The 21,236-nt window shown below is 36.2% G+C and overlaps 2 protein-coding genes across 2 annotated transcripts; both read left to right on the top strand.

Annotated features, from left to right (window-relative positions):
* Positions 1–211: 211 nt before the first annotated feature.
* Positions 212–2,702, top strand: LOC124822957 (putative glutathione peroxidase 5). The gene is made up of 6 exons (XM_047295067.2): positions 212–356; positions 452–528; positions 618–679; positions 757–875; positions 1,766–1,933; positions 2,471–2,702. The coding sequence occupies exons 1-6, from the start codon at positions 303–305 to the stop codon at positions 2,501–2,503; spliced, it is 513 nt and encodes a 170-aa protein (XP_047151023.1). The 5' UTR covers positions 212–302; the 3' UTR covers positions 2,504–2,702.
* A 3,450-nt stretch (positions 2,703–6,152) lies between these two features.
* LOC124822956 (small polypeptide DEVIL 14) lies at positions 6,153–6,704 on the top strand. The gene has a single exon (XM_088096157.1). It carries the CDS (start codon positions 6,284–6,286, stop codon positions 6,419–6,421), a length of 138 nt encoding a protein of 45 aa, XP_087952283.1. The 5' UTR covers positions 6,153–6,283; the 3' UTR covers positions 6,422–6,704.
* The last annotated feature ends 14,532 nt before the right edge of the window (positions 6,705–21,236 follow it).

Here is a 21,236-nt window from a genome sequence, read left to right on the forward strand (position 1 = left end):
AAGCATGTTATATTTCCAGGGTGTAAGGCGACTATTGAATACTTTAAAAAACATGGAGGTGGGTAACATGAATTCATTGACATGAAAAACAAATCTTTTGTAATCACATGAGAAGAAAAAGTAATAGTAAAATATTGGTATTTAGAATCCCGATAGAAAGAAGAGATTTCGTGGCAACAAGTTATAGAATGAGAATGTTATAAATGTCTCAACTCTGATTGTGCAACACATAAACACATAACAGACTTTCGTGACGATCAGAAAAGAAAAGAGAAGAACAAATATCTGAAAACAGAGCCAAAATGGGTGCTTCTCAATCAATCTCAGAAAATTCTATCCACGAATTCACTGTAAAGGTACAGTTCTTTGTTCTAAGTTTCAATCGAAACAAAAGTCTAAAATGATGTGTGGAAAAAGTAAAATGAAGAAAATCTTGTAAATTTGAACGCAGGATGCGAGGGGCAAAGATGTGAACCTAAATGCTTACAGGGGCAAAGTTCTTCTTGTAATTAATGTTGCTTCAAAATGGTTGGTTTTATTTTTTAGAACATTGTCTTGTATTCTTTCTTAGTGATAAAAAGAAAACAATTTTTGTGGCTAACTGAAGTGAGAAACAGTGCATTTGCTGATGCCAATTACACGCAGTTAACTCAGCTTTATTCGACATACAAGAGCAGGGGTATGTATGGTATTATTTTTTAAGTTGTTGACATCACATAAAGGAAAGTTATAAGTGTTTTGTTTTGTTGATGTTAGGTCTTGAGATATTGGCATTTCCATGTAACCAATTTTTGAAGAAAGAGCCTGGGACTAGCATCCAGGCACATGACTTTGCATGTACAACATATAATGCTCAGTATCCTATTTTTGGGAAGGTATCTTCCTTCTTCTACTCTCTCAAATTCCCATCAATCAAAATAACACTAATTTCTTCCTTTTATTATCAATACCACTATTATGGTATTCTATTTCTAAATATTCTTTATCTATTAATAATTACTAATAAATTTTATGCTAAGAATTTCTGATCTATCATCTCTCTTCCATGATCCAACGCACTGCTTTCTTTAATTCCAAGCCAAGAATTGCATATGAAATCGAACAGACCGACACATATATTGGGAAATGAGCCAATGATGTTGGTGTTTGTCGGGAAGATTAGATGATATTGTCAGTGTGAAAGTAACTATAGTCTTATTTTTTTTCCCAAAACATAACAGAGGATAAACAAGTTGTTCTTATATGCCTTTGAACACTCTTGTGAGTCTGAGTTTTTGGTGAATTTTTACCGTGCTTTACCTTTGAAACACTTTTGACTTAGTTATTCCAATTGCATAATCCAAACAGTGAAAACATATTGTAGATTAACAATTTCACTGATTTACGATGAAACACACCCTAATTAATATTTGAATAATGATAATTTGATAACACTTTTTTGATAATATTTTAACATCATTTGTTATTCTGTGATTAGTTTATGTTAATGTTTATGATTATTATTATTGACTGTGAAGTAATTTTAGACCAATCACAAAATGACACATAAATGATGTTGAAATACTGTCAAATGTTCTTCAAATATTATTATCTTTTAACATTACTGGTTTGATTAATAAAGTTGATTCAAAATGTATATAAATATTAATAATAGGTTAGCATGTGAATATAATATTACCAATAACTTATATTAACCCATCCATATGTATCAAACAAACATGTGGTTATTATAATCTTATGGTTTAAATTGTTGTTTTTTGTGTAGATACGTGTGAATGGATCAGATAGTGCACCAGTTTTCAAATTCCTGAAAGCACAGAAATCTGGATTTGTGGGATCTAGAATCAAATGGAATTTCACTAAGTTTTTAGTTGATGAAGAAGGCCACGTCATCAACCGTTATAGCCCAACCACCAAGCCATTAGCCATTGAAGTAACACATATCTTCTCTCTCTTTCATGATTTGACATACAATAAGGACATAACCCTAATTATTTAAAAAGTATTTTGAAATCTAGAATAAATGATCCAGTTTATTATAACCAAAAATAATATATTTTAAATTTAGTATAATAAAATAAAATTTTAATAAATTTTTTTAAATTTTATTTAAATTCTATTAATAATTAAAGTAACCCAGCATAAATTTAATTTTTTTACTTTTTTTATAAGTTTTTAATATTTATTACACTTACTTTACCATGTATTCTAAAACTAAATCCATCAAAACCCACTAAAGCTAACTTAAATTTATTAGTATACTTTACCATAAGTTTTGATATTTTTTCAGTGAGTGTGTCAATTTTTAATCAATTACTTATTAATCATGATTTGTGATTAGTTGATGTGGTAGTGCAATATCCACTTGTAAAAGTTGATCACTTAATTTTATATCTACTAGTGTTTCTAACATAAATTAAAAGGCTTGAGGTACGAAACTAAAAAGGTTTTTTGTTTTCTTCTTTGACAGAAAGACATCAAGAAAGCATTGCGGTTGGCTTGAAAGACGACTCTACAATTATTTCGAACGATTGCTCGTGTTCAAGATATCTCAAAAGAAAAAGAAAATGAAAAGATTATGTGATTGATGTTTATTCTATTCATTATTTAGCTTATCTTTATGTCCATGGTTTTACTTGTCATGTTGTATCATTCTATTCTATTATTCTGTTCAATTTTATTCCAAGGAAATTATTATTCAATTTGTTTTTGCCATGTAAGCATATGTCCCTTTGTACAACAGAAACTTACGGTGAAAAAATAAATAAACCCTTTATTTATTTCCACATTAGGGAAATTGATTTCTGGTCAACTGTTGACTTTACCATGAAGTTTGAACTTATATGTTCCTAATTATTGGTTATTTTTTATATATTTCAACACTTTGATTATTTAGTAATTTGAAGACGTAAATATATATGTACCAGGGAGTGTCGGGCGCCGTACAAAGGACGCCCGAAATACCGGGCGCCGTACGAAGGACGCCGAAGTGCCAGGCGCCGTACGAAGGACGCCCGAAATACCGGGCGCCGTACGAAGGACGCCCGAAGTGCCGGGCGCCGTACGAAGGACGCCCGAAATGCCGGGCGCCGTACAAAGGACGCTCCTCAGAAAGGTCGTCCGCTTAGCTCGGCGCCCATGCCACACCCGGAGGGATAAATGCTCGACCACCCAAGTAGGCACGGATTGAACCTAGACTCCGTATAAACTCTCCTACACCAGCAGGTGCCGGGCGCCACGAACAAGGCCGTCCGCCGATCTCGATGCCTACGTCGCCCGAATGGGCGGAACCTCTGTTTGTAAGAAAAACTTTGAAGAACTCACTTGGAATTCCATCACCACAAGATAGCCCCGTACTCTCTATACTCACAAAGAGTGTTCCACAGGAAAATGCCGAGAGAGACGAAAACGTCTGGTACCAGGGAGAGCCGGACGACCTCGTAGAGGATCGTCCGCCCAATTTAGTGCCCAAGTCATCCATAGGTAAGGCGGACGCCCGTATCGTTGGACGGACGCCCGTTTCACTGGGGCGGACGCCCACATCATGATGACCGGCCCAACCACTGATCACTGCGACCTAAGCAAATTAACCTGGTTTAGAGGTAAGTAAAAATTAGAAGCTATTGGGCTGATTGGGCCGTAATTAACTTTTCACTAATCCCAAGCCCATAGCGAAAACTATAAATACAGGTTCACGGTGAGTGGTAGATAGGTTACATTGAATGCACATTTATTGCTACTGCTGAAAATAGCCACTGCTCTGAAACTGACTTTGGCATCGGAGAATCTTTTGCAGGTCTCCACCCCTCCGGATCAAGAGGAGAGTCAAAGCTAGAGGAAAAGATCCGCCACTGAGACAAGACCGCAGGAAAACTTGGAAGACTTGGAACCGCACAACCCTACACATCCGAAACAATATATATCTAACTATACTTAGTATGATGTATTAATTAAATTTAAAGAAATCATAGCTTTGATTACAGAAAGTATTTATAATGTGATGTTATATATTTAGATATAGAAATGAAGTGAAAGAGAAGATTGTGGAAAACATTGAATAATTTATAAGGTGTAGATAGAATTTCCTTGTCAAAAATAATGAGAAAACCAATGTATAACATACTATTATTGGAAGTGAAGGTTGAAACATATATAAAACCTATTATCTTTATTTGAGAAAAATTCAATCTCCATCATTTTTGTTTTCTTTTATTTCCTTAAGTCAAATGCATTAGTTAGTGTCCTCAATTATTATGTTTTCTTTTCTCAAGTTTTGAGACAATCTTTAGTGTTGTATGAAGAGAAGCTTTATCATGAGAGATGTGAGTTATCAAATTTAAGAGGATTGTTATAGTTTTGATAAGCAAATGGGGTACACAATCACAATGCACCGCAAATATCTTATCCTTGCCTCTCAGAAAAGGACATCAAACCATTTTTACATCAAACCATTGTTAAGTTATGACTTTTGCTTCTTTCTATTCATTTCTTTATTTATTTTTTTTTTTCACAATAATCAGAAATTCATGACAAAAACTAATGCATGACAAACTAGTTGATTGAGTCCAAAATATAGTGTAACTGAATTTACTACTAATTAACATCCTCTAATGATTTATTAGAATTGGTGATTGATGAACACATCTTGACTAACTTCAACCGTTCATAGTTTTGTTTTACATTTCCATCTAGAATAACTCTTTTCATCTTTTTGGCGATGAAAATTTTCTCGTACACTTTTCAATTTTCTTACATACACAGAAAATCAGAGTTGATGGGTCCTGTGACAGAAAATTCATAGGCAGAGACACACGTGTAAGAGTGAACGTGCATAGCCCAATGTATCAGCTTTATTGAGGGTGGCCCAATAATGTTGAGGCTGTCCACTTCCAGAATAGCAGACATGGCGATGTGGGACTAATCTTTTAAATGTGAGGGTGAGAGCACGATTTGTGAAGATGAAATTCAGAAGGAAATGAAGGTCTTCAACATTAGGTGAATGTGAAGGAATTTGACTGGTGCCGGAAATGAAAAGAGGAAGGCATGTCAGGTCGACAACGACAACGACTTGGTTTTGCTTTGAGGCAACACAGAACACGTGATCATGGCCACTACTAGAGGCACAACATTGCCTTCAACAAAATGTCCTTTGAAAAATCAAAACACATGATTGTGTTATGACCTCGTGTGGAAAGGCATGTTCTATTTTAGGAGTATTCAACATCAAACCCAGGACGAATACATTAATTGCTTACTAGTAGTATCCAGGTGCATTAAATTTACTCCTCACCCCCCACATATTTATGTGAAATCTCACTTTTTCTCATACTTCTTTTTCTGGGAGGGTAATGTGGATGGTATGCTAATAAAAGCTGGTGTTTTGATTGTATCTTTTTGTCTTTCACCGAGGTTATACAATCTGAGTGATGACAGTGTTAATCACTGTACATAAAACATAGTATGGAATTTGAGGTCATTTGAGGTTATTGGGAGAAGGAATATTTTAACAACATAGGAAGAAGGGACAAAAGACAGTGCCGTCTGTATTCTATAACCATAGTGTACATGAGTCAGCTTGTTGAAGCAGAATAATTAATGGTGGTTTAGTGATCATGATGATGATCAATGAATCATGTCAACCATGACTTGGACTTAAAAACTCTAGCATCCTTATTATTGACACATGATTAGACTTACAATACTTCATCCACCGACTGGTTTAGTATTTTATTTGACCTATAAGTTGGCTGATTAACAATGGTTAGGCCTATAACATATTGTGTAACTGTCATTAAGAATGTCTTTATCTGCTGACAAGTTGCAACAACGAATGTATTTGATTGTATTTTACATTATCACCATTGGTGTCTGATTTGTTTTTTTATAGATAGAAGGGGTTTCCATTGATGTGGTATTTAAAAATGCAAAAGAAAATAAAACAAAATAGAAGATAAGAAACATTGTAGCAAAGTTGATGCAGACACATCCCACAAAAGAGATAGGCATTGACGATGGGGCGACAAGGATGACCCTTGGTCAGTAATAGTGGATGAGTAGTCCCTCTCAAGCGTGTTTGGCAAAGGAGACAGGCTCATGGGTGTAACTTTGTCATCTTAGGTGGATGGTGGCACATGTCCCAAAGCTGCAATCAGAGGCCAGAAAAACAAAAGTCATCTACCACAATTTTTCTTCCTTCATATCTTCAAATTCTTCCCCTATATATATGGTTCAGTCTTCCCCTTGAGTGTTCAAACACCAAGAAAAAACTTAAAGGAGAGAAGAAATGGCAGGCAGCGTATTCTCGGTTAGGAGTTCAAAGCTTCGATCATGGGGGAGGTGTTCCAAACAAGTTCGCCAGCAGAGAACACGGCTTTACATAATCTGGAGATGCACTGTGTTACTCTTGTGCTGGCACGAGTGAAGTTGAAGAAATGGAAGAACTAGAGCTATGTTCCAGCAGAATTTGGGGTTCCATTTTTACTGAACACGATCATGTGAGAGTTGTATTGCGAAAAAAGGGAGAGTTTAGGGGTAGAGTAGGCAACTAAAGGGGCTATATGAAGCAGAAGTTCCTGCTCAACATGTAAATTTAGAAACTAGTCTGTTGATAATTCAAAATGAAGACACATCTCAGCCTCTCATGTTTGGTGTTTTTTATATCACACACACTGACATATAAACATTGCCTTTGCTTTTTAGTTTTATCACTTCTGTGTCAACTGACTGGTACTGAATTTTCTGGAGTAGAAAGTTTCGTTCTCTTATTAATGTCATTCTGAAACTATCATGACCTATTTAAGAGAACATAAGCTCCATTCTTCTTTCTCATCTATGTCAAAAACATGATAGCTTCTTTGTCAATTGATGATGACATGACCCACTTCACGAATCATGCTGCTGTAGAAAATCTCATCCTAAATCACTTCTTTCTTTGTCTATAGAAATTGTTTTATGTTTTTTGGATTCTGTCTGTATTCAATCTATTCTTCTTTGAAGGATGTGTTCAATTGAGTCTTTCTTTTGTTTGTTGCAGATGGCAAACTAACTCATAGAAGAACAAAAAGGATTAATTTTCCAACACATATGCTATATACACTGATGATGATGATGATGATGTGTTGATTTTCTATCATGGAACAGATGAAATGCTAACAACTTCCACCAACTTTTTATTCCTGTGAAAGGAATTTTGATCAAGTAATTAGCAAACCAATGTCAAAGTAATTGTTACTAGACACTTCAGGAAACTAACTAGTAAGCTCTCTTATTATCTGGGTGTTCATATTTATCTTTCAAGTTTCACACTTTCATTTCTCTATTAAACTTAATAATTCTATAAATTATTATTTTATTATAGTATTTTATTTGTATTATTATTATTATTATTATTATTATTTCAATATAATATTTTATTGTAAAATGTAGTTATCAAAAGATTGTAGATGAAACAAGTGAGTGTTAAATAATATTTTCTCTTAAGCAAACTAAGGAAAAGACATTTCTCATACATAACTAATAAAATCAAGGTTTAATAGCCAATTTAGTCCTCACTTTGGTTGAAAAATCTCAATTTAGTCCCTCGTTATAAAAGTGTTTTGAATTAGTCCTAACTTTTAAAATAGTGGGTCAGATTGGTCCTTTCTGTTAAATATAAGTTAACAAAATTAATGGATGATGATGTGACACAACTTAAAGCTAACGAGGGAGCAATCTAACACATCAGCTTTAAGCTGTGTCACATCATCATCCATTAATTTCGTTAACTTATATTTAACGAAAGGGACCAATCTGACCCACTATTTTAAAAGTTAGGACTAATGTAAAACACTTTTATAACGAGGGACTAAATTGAGATTTTTCAACCAAAGTGGGGACTAAATTGGCTATTAAACCTAAAATCAAATGTAATTTGGCAAATGGAAAAGGTCTCACCCTCTTGGTCATGAGTTGGTCTAACTAGTTTCCTTAGTAGTTAAAAAATATGACTTTACTCTTTATTTTTTAATTAGGGAATGAATGTAAGAAATGGAAAAAGAAGAAAATGAGAAGTGAAATAAAGAAAAAAATTGTGAATGATTTAATTGACATAATATATTAAAAAATATAAAATGATATTTCTAATAAATTGATTAAATAGTATATTATTTTATTATTGTTAATATTAATATTATTTTAAATATTTTTTAATATTATTATTTTTTTAGTATTTTATTTATTTAGTTTATATTTATTATTATTATTATTTTAGTTACTTTTTCTTTTATTACTGTTTATTATTTTTAATTTTTAAATATTTTATATTATTTTAATTTTATTAATGTTTTATTATTATTATTTTATTATGTTATAAAACATAATAAAGAATGTTTCATTCAACTGACATTGTTGCACTCCCTTGCACACCATCAGATAGCATTACTCCATCATTGGAACACCACGTCACAATATGATTATACTATAACATATAACAACACATGCATCATAGTCAGAGTGCTCATATATAAAGAGTATATATTTATTTAATTACGCAGAAAAATGTGGGGTAAATATATGAATTGTTAATATTTGGTGTATATTTTTCATTCTTTCTCTTCAATTCACCTCTTTCTCCTTACTTCACCTCAAAACATCTGACCGTTTATCTTCTCATATTTATCTGCACATATCTGCACATTGTGGACGCAAACACAAAAACATTATTACCATAAGAATAATAAATTAAAGATAAAAAAGCTTTTATAAAAAAAGTCATAGAAAGATATTTAAATTAAAGAATAATTGCTTTTGAGTTTTTTAATATTTTTTTTAATAAAAGTGTTTTTATCTTTAATTTATTATTTTTAATATATTTTTGAATTTTAATATTTAAAAAAATAATTAAAAAATATTACACTGCATTATAAAGTATTTATCATAAATTAAAATATAATTATATATTAAAAAATATTTATTTATTATAACTTTTTAATTATAATTTATATATTTAGTGGTATCTACTTATTATAAATGTTAGTAACATAAAACAAACATTTATGATGTATAATGTTCATGTTAAAATTCTAGTTAAATCTTATTTATTCTCATAGAATAGAAAAGTTATTTAACATTTAGTTTTCATATTAAACATTTGTAAAGTGTTAGTTGTTACAGAGCTTAGTGATTTAAAAATCTAGCCTAAGGGCAACATATAGTGATTTTGTCACATATGAGAGAGCAACCATAACTTTAACTTTCAATAAAATATATACAAAATTAATTGGTGATGGAATAGAACATGATGGCACACAAAACATAAATAGCAAAGAGCCAAACAGTAGAAAATCTGAAAAACACAGATGTTTCTAAAAAGAAAACCTTTTCTTTGGTCAGACACGTGAACGGGTAGTGTGGATAGAAAGACCTAACGCGCAAAAAAAGAGCGCTTTTACGTTTCCTCCAACATTATTTACTCACATCCTTTTCTTTTTTTATTTCACCACACAATCAAATATGGTCATGTCATATATGATCAATCATTTTTCTGGCTTCATGTCAGAGCTTGTTAAAAACTTAACTGGTTGCAATTTTTAAATTTTATACAAATTTCATGTTTATACTTTTTTTTTCTCCTAAATTTCACTGTTTTAATTGTAAAATTTATTATCTTGACATCTATACAGTTTAAAAAAGAATAACAATGATAGAGTTTAAATCCAGATCATAGCGTTTATTGTTGAGGGTAGTTGTTTCCTGCACTTGCATATACTTTTCATACATTTTTATAAATTTTTAATTTTTAATTATGCAATTTGTAATATAACTTATTTTTTCTTTTAAAATGTATAATTCAAAATTTTCTCGTAACATTCAACTATGATTGTTACATTTCAATAATATAAAACAGTTAATTTAAAGAAACTATATAAGATATTATTATAAATAATCCAAAAGTAACTTATAATAGCAAAATATATACTAGGACTATTATAAAAAGTAAACAAAAAATGTAAAAGGATAATTACATTAACGAATGAAACATGAAATCAAACATTGTACTTTATGGCTTAGTTCTACCTCTTCCTAACATCTGCTCACTAGAAACATCCCTCAAGCTCAGACTATTTAAGTGATTATTGCAAGAGAGAAGAAACAAAACAGATAAACAACATAGAGAAGAAAGGGTAAACTAATGTACCAAAATCATCATAAATCATGTTTATAGAATTAGACACATAGCACATATAAAAAAATCAATCCTAAGTTATACATTTTTTTTATCTAGACTTTGACCATCCAGATACATGTATTGATATCAAACTATAGGGTTTTGGCCCAAAGGTGGTATAACAACAACTCATCCACCATAACTGCCACACTCCGAGCTTAATCTGCCAAACATCTATGGCCAAAATAATTGACCATCAGACTAAGGACCTCATGGTACTCTTCACCATATAATTATCTTTCTCTACTTGAGATTTTGAAGTTATTGAGAGCGTTAGAATAACCTTTAATTACTAGCACCCTATATCAATGCATACACTTATACATAACCATCTTAAGGACTTCTCCTTGAAATCCTTATAACAATCGTTCATATAATTTACGTAGAGTCATCCATACCATCATGTATTGCAAACCACACATAACTGGTATTAAATAAAACATCACATCATTTAAATCCAAACATAATAGAGAAGAGAAAAACAAAACAACCAAGAAAGCCCAAACTCACTCGCCCAGCGCCAAAATCATGGTGCCCAACGAGAAGACCCCTATTGTCTAGCGAGAACAAAAATAGAGAGCTCCCAAAACCCAACGAGGCAGCTCACCCAGTCTCGAAACTCACTGCCAAAACTCTTATTTACTTTCCCAAAAAGCTGCTTGCTCGCCCAACCACTCTGCATAATTTTGCAGCATGCCAATTGTCGCAACCGGAATCGCGACGGGACGACGATCCAAATAAGAAACGGGTTTTGAAAAGAGATTTGGAGTCGCCACCATAGTTTATTATGGAAAACTATGGAAAAACCTCAAAATAATAAAGCACGGTCCACGAAAACCAGATTCTGGGTTCGGGAGTAGGTTACGCGTAGGGAAGGTGTTAGCACCCTACAACGCCTGCCCTAAGGCAGTACCTTTAACTAAATGCGCGAATATGATGTGGTTTTCAAAATGTTTAATTATCCCCTAAAATAAAATTATAAATAAACAAAATATATTTTTTTAGTTTTTTGGGCCCGACAAGGATTGACCTTGCTCCTACGTATTCTCATTCAGAATGAGAAATCAGGGTTACGTAGTTCTAGCTGAAAGACTGTTTGTTTGTTTGAAAAAGCAGATGTTTTTAATTTTTGGAGATTTTTATGTTTTTAATATTTTCGAGAAAAAGAAGGTAATGAGTACTAGGCCGACGCGAACGGTCGCACGAGTATTCATACCTTTAAAATGATATTTAAATATTTTTAATTATTTTTGAAAAGAGAGATAACGATATTAAGCACTAGGCCGATGCGAACGATCACACGAGCACTCATATCGTTATTTACTTATTTAGGAAGACTTGAGAGTATTGAGTGCTAGGCTGATGCGGGCGATCGCACGAGCACTCATACCGTTATTTACTTATTTAGGAAGACTTGAGAGTATTGAGTGCTAGGCTGATGCGGACGATCGCACGAGCACTCATACCCTCGTTTAATATTACATAAATAAGAGAGAAAGGTATTGAACACTAGGACGATGCGAGCGATCACACGAGTGTTCAACCTTCAAAACATATTTTTGAAATTTTATTTAAGAAGAAGAAAAGGTTTTTAGCACAAGGACGACGCGAGCGGTCACACGTGTGCTTAACCTTCAAAACGTATACTTTTTGTAAATTTATTTAAGGAAGAAGAAGAGGTTTTTAGCACAAGGACGACGCGAGCGGTCACACGTGTGCTTAAACCTTTAAAACATATTTTTGAAATTTTATTTAAGAAAAGAAGAAAAGGTTTTTAGCACAAGGACGACGCGAGCGGTCACACGTGCGCTTAAACCTTTAAAACTTTTCTTGTAAATTTATTTAAGGAAGAAGAAGAGGTTTTTAGCACAAGGACGACGCGAGCGGTCACACGTGTGCTTAAACCTTTAAAACATATTTTTGTTATTATTTTTTTTATATCTATTTTCTCTCTCCCTTTTTTTTTAAGAGTGCAAAAAATAAAGCCAGCCCAATAAATAAATAAAAATAAAACACCAGATATAGGAGTGGGGGTTATCATACAAGGAGTTACATACAGTAAAAACTAAATAATCTATCAATAATAGGAGTGGAGAAATAAAAACCAGGAGTGCAACTCGAAATTTCTTATCGAGGCCCCAAGATAGGGGTGTAGCAGCAAAGTTGGAGGTGCCAGAAGCAACATGAGTCCAATGCCCAAACCTCCTTTTTTGTTTGCAAAAGCGGAATGGGCTTAAGCCCAAACGGAAGGAGGTGTGAATGGAGTTGCGCGTGTGGCAGGAAGAGAGGATGCGGCCCAATAGCCCAAAGCCTCTTAACCCAATCAGAAACCTATTAGGGGTTTCCCAGTCTCATCTCATTTGCGTGAGCAGCGTCAAGACCCAGGGTCTTCTCCTCTGAACAAAAGAATCCATGGACACTTACCTCCACCACACGATGGTCACGACGCAACCTCCACACAAACCGGCCGCCGCTAGCCGTGGTTCGCGGCGTCGTCAACGACGACACCCGCCATCGGAGCCATCGCCGGCCACAACACAAGATTTCCCTTCTTCTTCTTCTCTTCGCGCGTGAGAGAAAAGCGCTCCCATTCATCGCCGGACACCGCTTCCACCGAAACCAGCCACTGCACTACCCCTTCTTCCAGTCTTATTCTCGCACAGCCCAGATTAGCTGCCAGTGCCCGTGACCCACGCCGGCGACCGCCTCAGCTCCACCACCAAACAACCTAGGATGCCACCGCTGCCAGCGCCGATACTCACTGCCGGAGGGATTGCTAACCACCGTATCGGGTCCTCCTCCCTGTTTCTCCCCTTTACGTGCAAGGGGATGATTCTCCTCTTCCCTTCTCGGCCATGATGTAGTATACGGAACCGTTTCTGGTCTTCTTTCCAGTTTGAGTTATGGACTTGGGTTTTGGTTGTTCTGGATTGAGATTTTGATGGTGCTTGAGATGAAGGTGATGAAGATTGGGGGAACGGTGTTTTTTTTTAGCACTGAGGCGTGGTGTCTGGGATGTTATTGGAGTGGCCGTGTGGTTGGAGATGAATGAAGAGTTTTATGAAGATGATGGTTGTTGGAGGTGATGGAGAATGGTTAGATGAAGATAGGGATCATGAGTAGAGAGGGGTCAGTGCCATGAAGGGATGAAGATTGATGGGCCGTTTGGAGGTTAGGCCGTGGTATTCATTGTTGGAGATTGGTCAGAGGTGATGGATCTCTTGGAGGTGGGGAATTGGGAGTGAAGGGAAATGTTGTTGGGTGTTTACGGGTTAGAGGAGCAGAGGTTGGATTTACGGGTGTGTGAATGATGGTGAATGGGAGTTGTCGCAGGGGGATGGAGATGATGGCAGGTATTGGAGATGATCCCCCCTCGTGTGCTCTCCTCTCCCCTTTTTCTCTCTCTGATCAAAACCCAAAAAACAATCCCCTGTCCCCAAAATCTCCAAAAAGAATTCTCCTGTAACCACCTTGTCCCTCCAAGATCTTGGAAAAAAATCTTTTTCTAACAACCTGCTCCCCTCATTCAGACACGCTTCCCATACGCCAATTCCCACGTTTTTTCATTTTTTCTATTTTTTTATTTTTTATTTCAATTTTACTTATTTTCATTATTTTTAATTTTAATTTTATTTTTCAATTTCAATTTTTTTTAACTGTTTTTGATTAATTGACTTTATTAAAACAAATTGCAGATAAGAAAAATAGAAATTGAATTAAAAACAAAAATCTAAATACATAAAAAAAATAAAACAAACAGGTAAAATACAATAAAAGAAAAATAATAAAAACACCAATAAAAACACATTTTTTCAACCCGGACAAAATTGAGTGTTGACAGCTGCCCCTCTTTACTTAGATATTACTAAATAATACGAAAATTTAATCTTTTCGTATTATTTAAGTAAAGCTAAGTAAAGATAGAGACACTAATTTTGTCCGGGTTTCAATCATGAAAGAAAACGAACAAAATAATTCAAGTCACGATGCCCAAATAACCAATGTCAAGTAAAGTATCAGTAACAAAACTAAAACCTGGATTTGACCATTGCCTCGCAGAGGGCCAAACTCACAGAACAAAAATTTAAATCCGACCATTGCCATGCAGAGGGTCGATAACAGAAAATTAAAACCTGGATTTGACCATTGCCTCGCAGAGGGCCAACCTCACAGAACAGAAATTTAAACCCGACCATTGCCATGCAGAGGGTCGATAACATAAAATTAAAACCTGGATTTGACCATTGCCTCGCAGAGGGCCAACTCACAGAACAGAAATTTAAATCCGACCATTGCCATGCAGAGGGTCGATAACAGAAAATTAAAACCTGGATTTGACCATTGCCTCGCAGAGGGCCAAACTCACAGAACAAAAATTTAAATCCGACCATTGCCATGCAGAGGGTCGATAACAGAAAATTAAAACCTGGATTTGACCATTGCCTCGCAGAGGGCCAAACTCACAGAGCAGAAAAATTAAATCTGACCATTGCCATGCAGAGGGTCGATAACAGAAAATTAAAACCTGGATTTGACCATTGCCTCGCAGAGGGCCAAACTCACAGAACAAAAATTTAAATCCGACCATTGCCATGCAGAGGGCCGATAACAGAAAACTAAAACCTGGATTTGACCATTGCCTCGCAGAGGGCCAAACTCACAGAGCAGAAAAATTAAATCCGACCATTGCCATGCAGAGGGTCGATAACAGAAAATTAAAACCTGGATTTGACCATTGCCTCGCAGAGGGCCAAACTCACAGAGCAGAAAAATTAAATCCGACCATTGCCATGCAGAGGGCCGATAACAGAAAACTAAAACCTGGATTTGACCATTGCCTCGCAGAGGGCCAAACTCACAGAGCAGAAAATTAAATCCGACCATTGCCATGCAGAGGGCCGATAACAGAAAACTAAAACCTGGATTTGACCATTGCCTCGCAGAGGGCCAAACTCACAGAGCAGAAAATTAAATCCGACCATTGCCATGCAGAGGGCCGATAGAAAAAACTTGAGTTTAGAGTGCCAGGCGAAACTGGGCTTGGTGGGCTAGTGAAACTGGGCTTTCAAATTTTGGAATTCTTGAAATTTGTAATTTTGTGAAATGGTTTTTTTTTTTTTTTTTTTTTTTTTTTTTTTTTTTTTTTTTTTGAAATTTTGACAGAAATTTGATTTTTGAAAAGGCATCAGTGACCATTCGCTAAAGAGAATGTCCTGACATGAGGATATGGGAAACAAGGCGTAAAAACCATTGTAGAATACTGAACAGGGTGTAAAGATGTGTATTAAAACCCCAAATGAGAGAAAAAATTATCAACAAGAAACAACATGACTTGAAGATAAGACCATAATGTTATTCTTTTTGTATTTTTGAAGAAGGATTTGACAACCATTCATATGAATGAAGAGGGTTTTGATCTGAAAGAATTTCTTTTGATGTATGCACATATATGGAAAACATTTGCTTTGTTTTGTGTTTCATCTGATTTTTTTTTTTTTTTTTTTTTTTTTTTTTTTTTTTTTTGCTTAAGTCATTCATCTTACTTGCAATCATCATCAAACTGATCTTTATTTTCAATGTTTTGTGAAATTGAGGAATGTCATACATTCGAGGTGTAATGTTTGATATGATTACATTTTGAAATTTTCTTTCGAGACGTCGACACACACATGCTTGAATTTACTGGCAAGTGAAGGATGAGAGCTATTTAGAATGGTTTGGAGAAGTCTGGGACAGCCACATAAGCACATCATTCCTTATATATTGCTTAAAGGAAACGAGACACCCAAAAGCTGCCCCAGTTTGGTGTTTGGGAAAATGAGCATGGGGTATGGATCTTTGAAAATTCGGGTCAAAAATTCAAGTAAGATTCGCAAAGCCGACCCAGTCTTGAAATTATGGATTGATAAATTTCAGGGCGAAGATGCATGGTGAGATCCACAAAATTGCCCCATTTGTTTTGGCACAGGGTTCCATATGGAAAAGGTAGTGGGTATGAAAAGGATCAGTTAAAAGGATGACCCCAATTGGTTTGATTTTCTTTTGCATGCTGCTGGCTGGTTGGCAAAGAGATCCCTTCTTCATGAGACATTACTTTTTCTTTTTTTCTTTTTCATTAATTTTCAAATTTTTTGTTTTTGTTTTTTTGTTTTTTTTTTTTGACACATTGAAATCACTTCGCCTTATCGCAAAATTAAGCTTTATGAAAATTTGAGCAATCATTATTCAATCTGCGTGGACTTTATTAGGCTTGTAATGTGGCCAGGGCTAGAAGGTATCGAAAGAAAGGGTTAAAGGCCCAAATGAATGCTTGTCGGTTATTTTTTTTTTGAAACAAGGGTTATCATCTGACATTGTGTCAACTTTTTGACCTTTTTGAGCACTTTGCTTTTCTTTTTTTTTTTCTTGAACTTCGATTTTTTCATTTTTTTTTTATCATCACTTTGTGATTTTTTGTTCTTTTTGTTTTTTCTTTGTTCACTCTTCTTGGTGAAATTTCTTCGTTTGATCATTGAGTGCTCTTCATTTGCATCATGAGTTGACTCATATTGATGATAACCCTCGCTTGGGAATAATTTTGAAAGAGAATTTATTTTTGGCTCAAACTGGGTGACAATGGATATATTTTGTTTTTTTTTTTTTTTTTTTTTTTTTTTTTTTGGTAAAGAAAAGATGGCCACACATCATTTCAAATTCTGATTGCTTTCTTTTCAAAAGATTAATTCTACGACTAGATGACCTCAACATGAGTGATTTGTCCCTTTCCTTTCCTTTCTAGACTGCCCTTTCGGGTTTTCAATCTAGTGGACTTATTCTCTTTTTGAAAGTTCCTCTATTTGTCTCAATGGATTCGGGGATCACCCAACTAGCGCAAGCAAGGAAAATTTTGGCCAGGCCAATCTGCCCCAGTGTAAAGGCTTACATCATTACTAAAGGCAGTGACAGTGTTTGTTGGGGAACATCCTTTATTTTGGAACAGTGAAGGGTGAAGGTTTTCAAGCAAAATGCGCACAAACGTCTCGGGAGAAAGCGTCAAATTGTTATTTTTTGATTAAACACTTGACCTTCGAAAAACTTGACATCCCAATTTTCCTTTTGATTATTCACCATTTTTTTTTCTATTTTCGAAAAACAAAAGTTTGACGATTTGCAAGAAAGATAAGTGACTCAAGATTGACTTTATTTCATTTTTTTTTCAATTTTGTTTTCCTTTTTTTTTTTTTTTCGATACCCTCTCAGGACTCGATTTCCAGCACTACTTGGAGAAACCCTGTAGTGAATGCTCGCATCCAAAGTCATGGATGAAGACGTGATACCAATGAGCATACTTCCCCGTAGCAAGACACCCCACAACATCAAATTCACTTGTACAATGACTTATGATTTCTTGTGTGGTCTTAAAGCCCACTTCATTTCCTCATGGCATTTGTAGAGGCATTCTCAAGCCCTGCCTCAATGTTGGATTGACTTTCTTCACAATTTAATCATCTTGAATGAATCAAAGTTTGCCTTTGCGCTTGAACCAACAGCATTTTTGGTGGAATGACCGATAGCCACTCCATGGTAATCACCTTTTGTGTATGATGTATCATGAGTCTTGAGGTATTGAGGCTTTAAAGGCTTCATGTAACAAGTAAAGACCAAGCCTTTTTATGCAGAGACTTGGAAGAAATGTTGCATAAGTCATATGGATAGGAGTGAAACTCATAGGCCTTTTCTCTTGATCAAACATTTTTCTACCTGACAGCTTGGTAGGAAGTTGAGTTTGGGTCTAGTCTCCAATCTTCCTCAAAATGGTTTCAAAGGGTAGGCCAACGGTATTTGAGCGGTGGGATGTGATTGAGCTCTTTCTTCTCTCCTTATCCCAAGCTTAGACCAGACTTGTTCACATTTACTGCCATGGTAGGACCTTGAGTGATCTCTTCAGTCTTCACACAAATTTTAATTCTTTATTTGATCATCACCAAGTTTGTAAAGCTTATGGAGACACTGCTCACCACGGTCTCACAGAAGGGTGATTACAGAGTATTGAGGAATATGGGAACCATTTCCTTGTCACTCTGATGAAACTTCATTTGAGCAACAATCTCTTTCCACCTTTGGCATATTCTTTGAACAATTTAGATTCTTTCATTAAGGTCTGCAGTTGTAACCAATCAAGTTCCCCATCCCCGATATATTTGTACTGCCTCAAGAAAGCATCCACCAAATCCTCCCAAAACCGGATGCACGACTGTTCAAGGTGAGTGCCCCAGTTTTATGCCATGCCAACCAAATTCTCGGAACAAATGGATTAGCAACTTTCCATCACATGCATGAACAACCATTTTCTTCCTATATGTCACGAGATGGTCTTGGACAAGTGGTCCCTCTGGGTAATTTAAACCTTGGGAGGTATCACCACATTTGGGACTAAGCATAGCCTTACAACATTTTCAAACTTAAGGCTTCCTCCAACTTCTATGGCTCTCACGACTTTTCAAAAACATTTCAAATTTATGTCTGTCAGCCTCAACATCCATTGGCGTAATGACACGAGGAGCAGATTTCAACTCGGGTTCCTTCGTCATTGTCTTACTCACAAGGCGTGGTTGAATCATCTCGGTAGGGACCATGAAAGTGCCCCAAGCTTCTTTCCTCTTTCAACTGCGTTCTCTTCGGCCTTTTGAATGCAAAGTTGTCCCGAGTCCACTCCCAAGGGTGTAATGTAATTCTAGGGGAGACCATAAGGAGGGAAAGTTTGTGCTCTTGGAACTCTTTGTTGCGCTCATGATGCGCGCGAATCTACAAGGCTTTGTAAGACATTCAGAAGCTCTAGGATTCAACTCATTTGTTCTTTCAATTGGTTGATATCAATTTTCATCCTTTCTTGAACTTTCCCTTGGTTCTCTAAGATTTGGTGACTGGTTCGAGTCCTTTAGGGTACCTTGGATGTTTAAATGTATATATTTTTTTTTTTTTTTTTAGATTTTTTTTTTTTTTTTTTTTTTTTTTAGACGAAACAAATTAAGAAAAAGAAAATAAAAATGAAAAGAAAAAGACGTGAAATTTGGAAATTAACATGAAACCAAGTCAATAAGGTGGTTCATCATTCAGAAGTTCCCAAGACGTGAGACATAGGACGTATTGGTCAACCATCTCGGGCTTTAGCCATAACATTCTTCATTTCTCAAATCAGTTTCTTGCAGCAATTGAGGAATGTTTCAATCCCCTTAGGCGGGTTAAAGATCGGCATTGCAGACTTTAGCACACCTTCAATGGCTTCACTGGCGAGGGAAGCTAGTTATGAGAGACTTCTCTTTCAATTCCCCCTTGTTCAACAATACGCTTCTTCATATGAATTACAAATTCTTGATGCCTTTTTTCTTAGCTTGGTGACATTTCTTCTCTAATTTTCCCACTGCTGCTTTCACACGTTGCTCAGCAGTGTGAAATTACTTTTCACAATTTGGGTCTGGAGAAATTACATTGAATGACAACTTGATTGTCTTAAACCCTCTCTGTGATCTATTGGCTAAGGGAAACTTCATCAAAACTCCATGATCTTGGGCCTTTCCTCGAAGCGAACAACATTGCCCCAAGCGTTCTTAACTTGACGAAGCATTTTAGCAAAAGTTCATTCCTCACAACATAAAATGGCCATGAAAGAAGATGAAGAAACCAAGAGGGAAAAGGGAGTGTTCCCACGAGTCCTAGTAGCCTTCCAAGCTCTCCTCTAAGTGAGATGCATCTCCAAAGAACCAAAGACCGTAAACCCTTCGTATTTCTGGATTAAATAGACACATCAGCAAAAGTTGCGCCCGTGGAAAAATCGAAAGCAGATGAGCGTTCACTGAAATTTGGACGAGCGTCCTATACTCTGGCTTGGACGAACGTCCTAAATCTTGGACGAGCGCCCTCTTATCCCACTGGACGAGCGTCCTCTTCTACTGGCCGATCGTCCATTCAAAGAGTCCTGGACGAACGTCCTCTTGTCACGTCATCTGGACGAGCGTCTTCAAGACGAGCGTCCTCTTCTGCTTCACGACGAGCGTCGTCTTCAACACGAGCGTCCTCTTTTGCTCCAGGACGAGCGTCCACTCTAAGAGTTCTGGACGAACGTCCTCTCTAAGAGTCCTGGACGAACGTCCTCTTCTCACGTCATCTGGACGAGCGTCCTCTTCTGCTTCAGGACGAACGTCGTGTTCAAAACGAGCGTCCTCCTCGGCTCCAGGACGAGCGTCGTCTTCAGAGAGCTGGACGAACGTTCGCTTGGCGTGACTCTTGCGCCGAGCGTTTCTGCATGTGTGACGAGCGTTTCTGCGTGCCTTGTTGTTGATTCATTTGGAGACTCTTCCAGGCTCGTTTTTAGCTCCTGCAATGATATATAATCTGCGATCTATGCTGCCAAGGGACACGCCGTTAATGTTCTCTTTATAAGCTTTCGCAGAGCTGCACCCATTCATTTGCCCCTTCAATTTCTGGTTTACATTGTAGTAACTCCTCCACAAGACCTGTAGCGTTCAAGGCTCCCTTACTCATGCGAGAGATGAATCGCAGGTACAACATTGGTAGACAATGTAACATCCTCCTTCTCCTTGGCTCACAACATTGACTAAAGGGTTCCATAAGATTTGGCTAGGACGATAGAATCGGCGTCACAGCGCGAACTTTGTATCCCGCAAATGCATTCGTGGCAGCACAGTCGATCAACTCCATGGTATTAGGAAAGAGAAAGACACCATAGTGGATAAAAGCCAGTACATTCATGAATGTTTCCCATTTTTCCTCCTGGGTCAATCAATGCAAGAACCACTCTAGGCATCCTTGAATAAGGCCCCTTGTTGTAAATATGAATTCACTCTCCAACTTCAAGGTTGTACTTTTATGATTCTTGCTAGTTGCAAGATAGAGGTATACTGTCCAAGGTATTTGTATGGAGCTTTGCCCTTGAGAAGTAATTCTAAGATTTGCTCAAGTTCTTCTACCATAGGCACCAATTGGAAATCCCAGAAAGTGAAACATCTCAGTGGTGGTTCATAGTATTGGGCTA

This window comes from Vigna umbellata, chromosome 8 (assembly GCF_029865625.1).
Source record: "Vigna umbellata cultivar VRB3 chromosome 8, Vumbellata_1.0, whole genome shotgun sequence".
Taxonomy (NCBI): Eukaryota; Viridiplantae; Streptophyta; class Magnoliopsida; order Fabales; family Fabaceae; genus Vigna; species Vigna umbellata.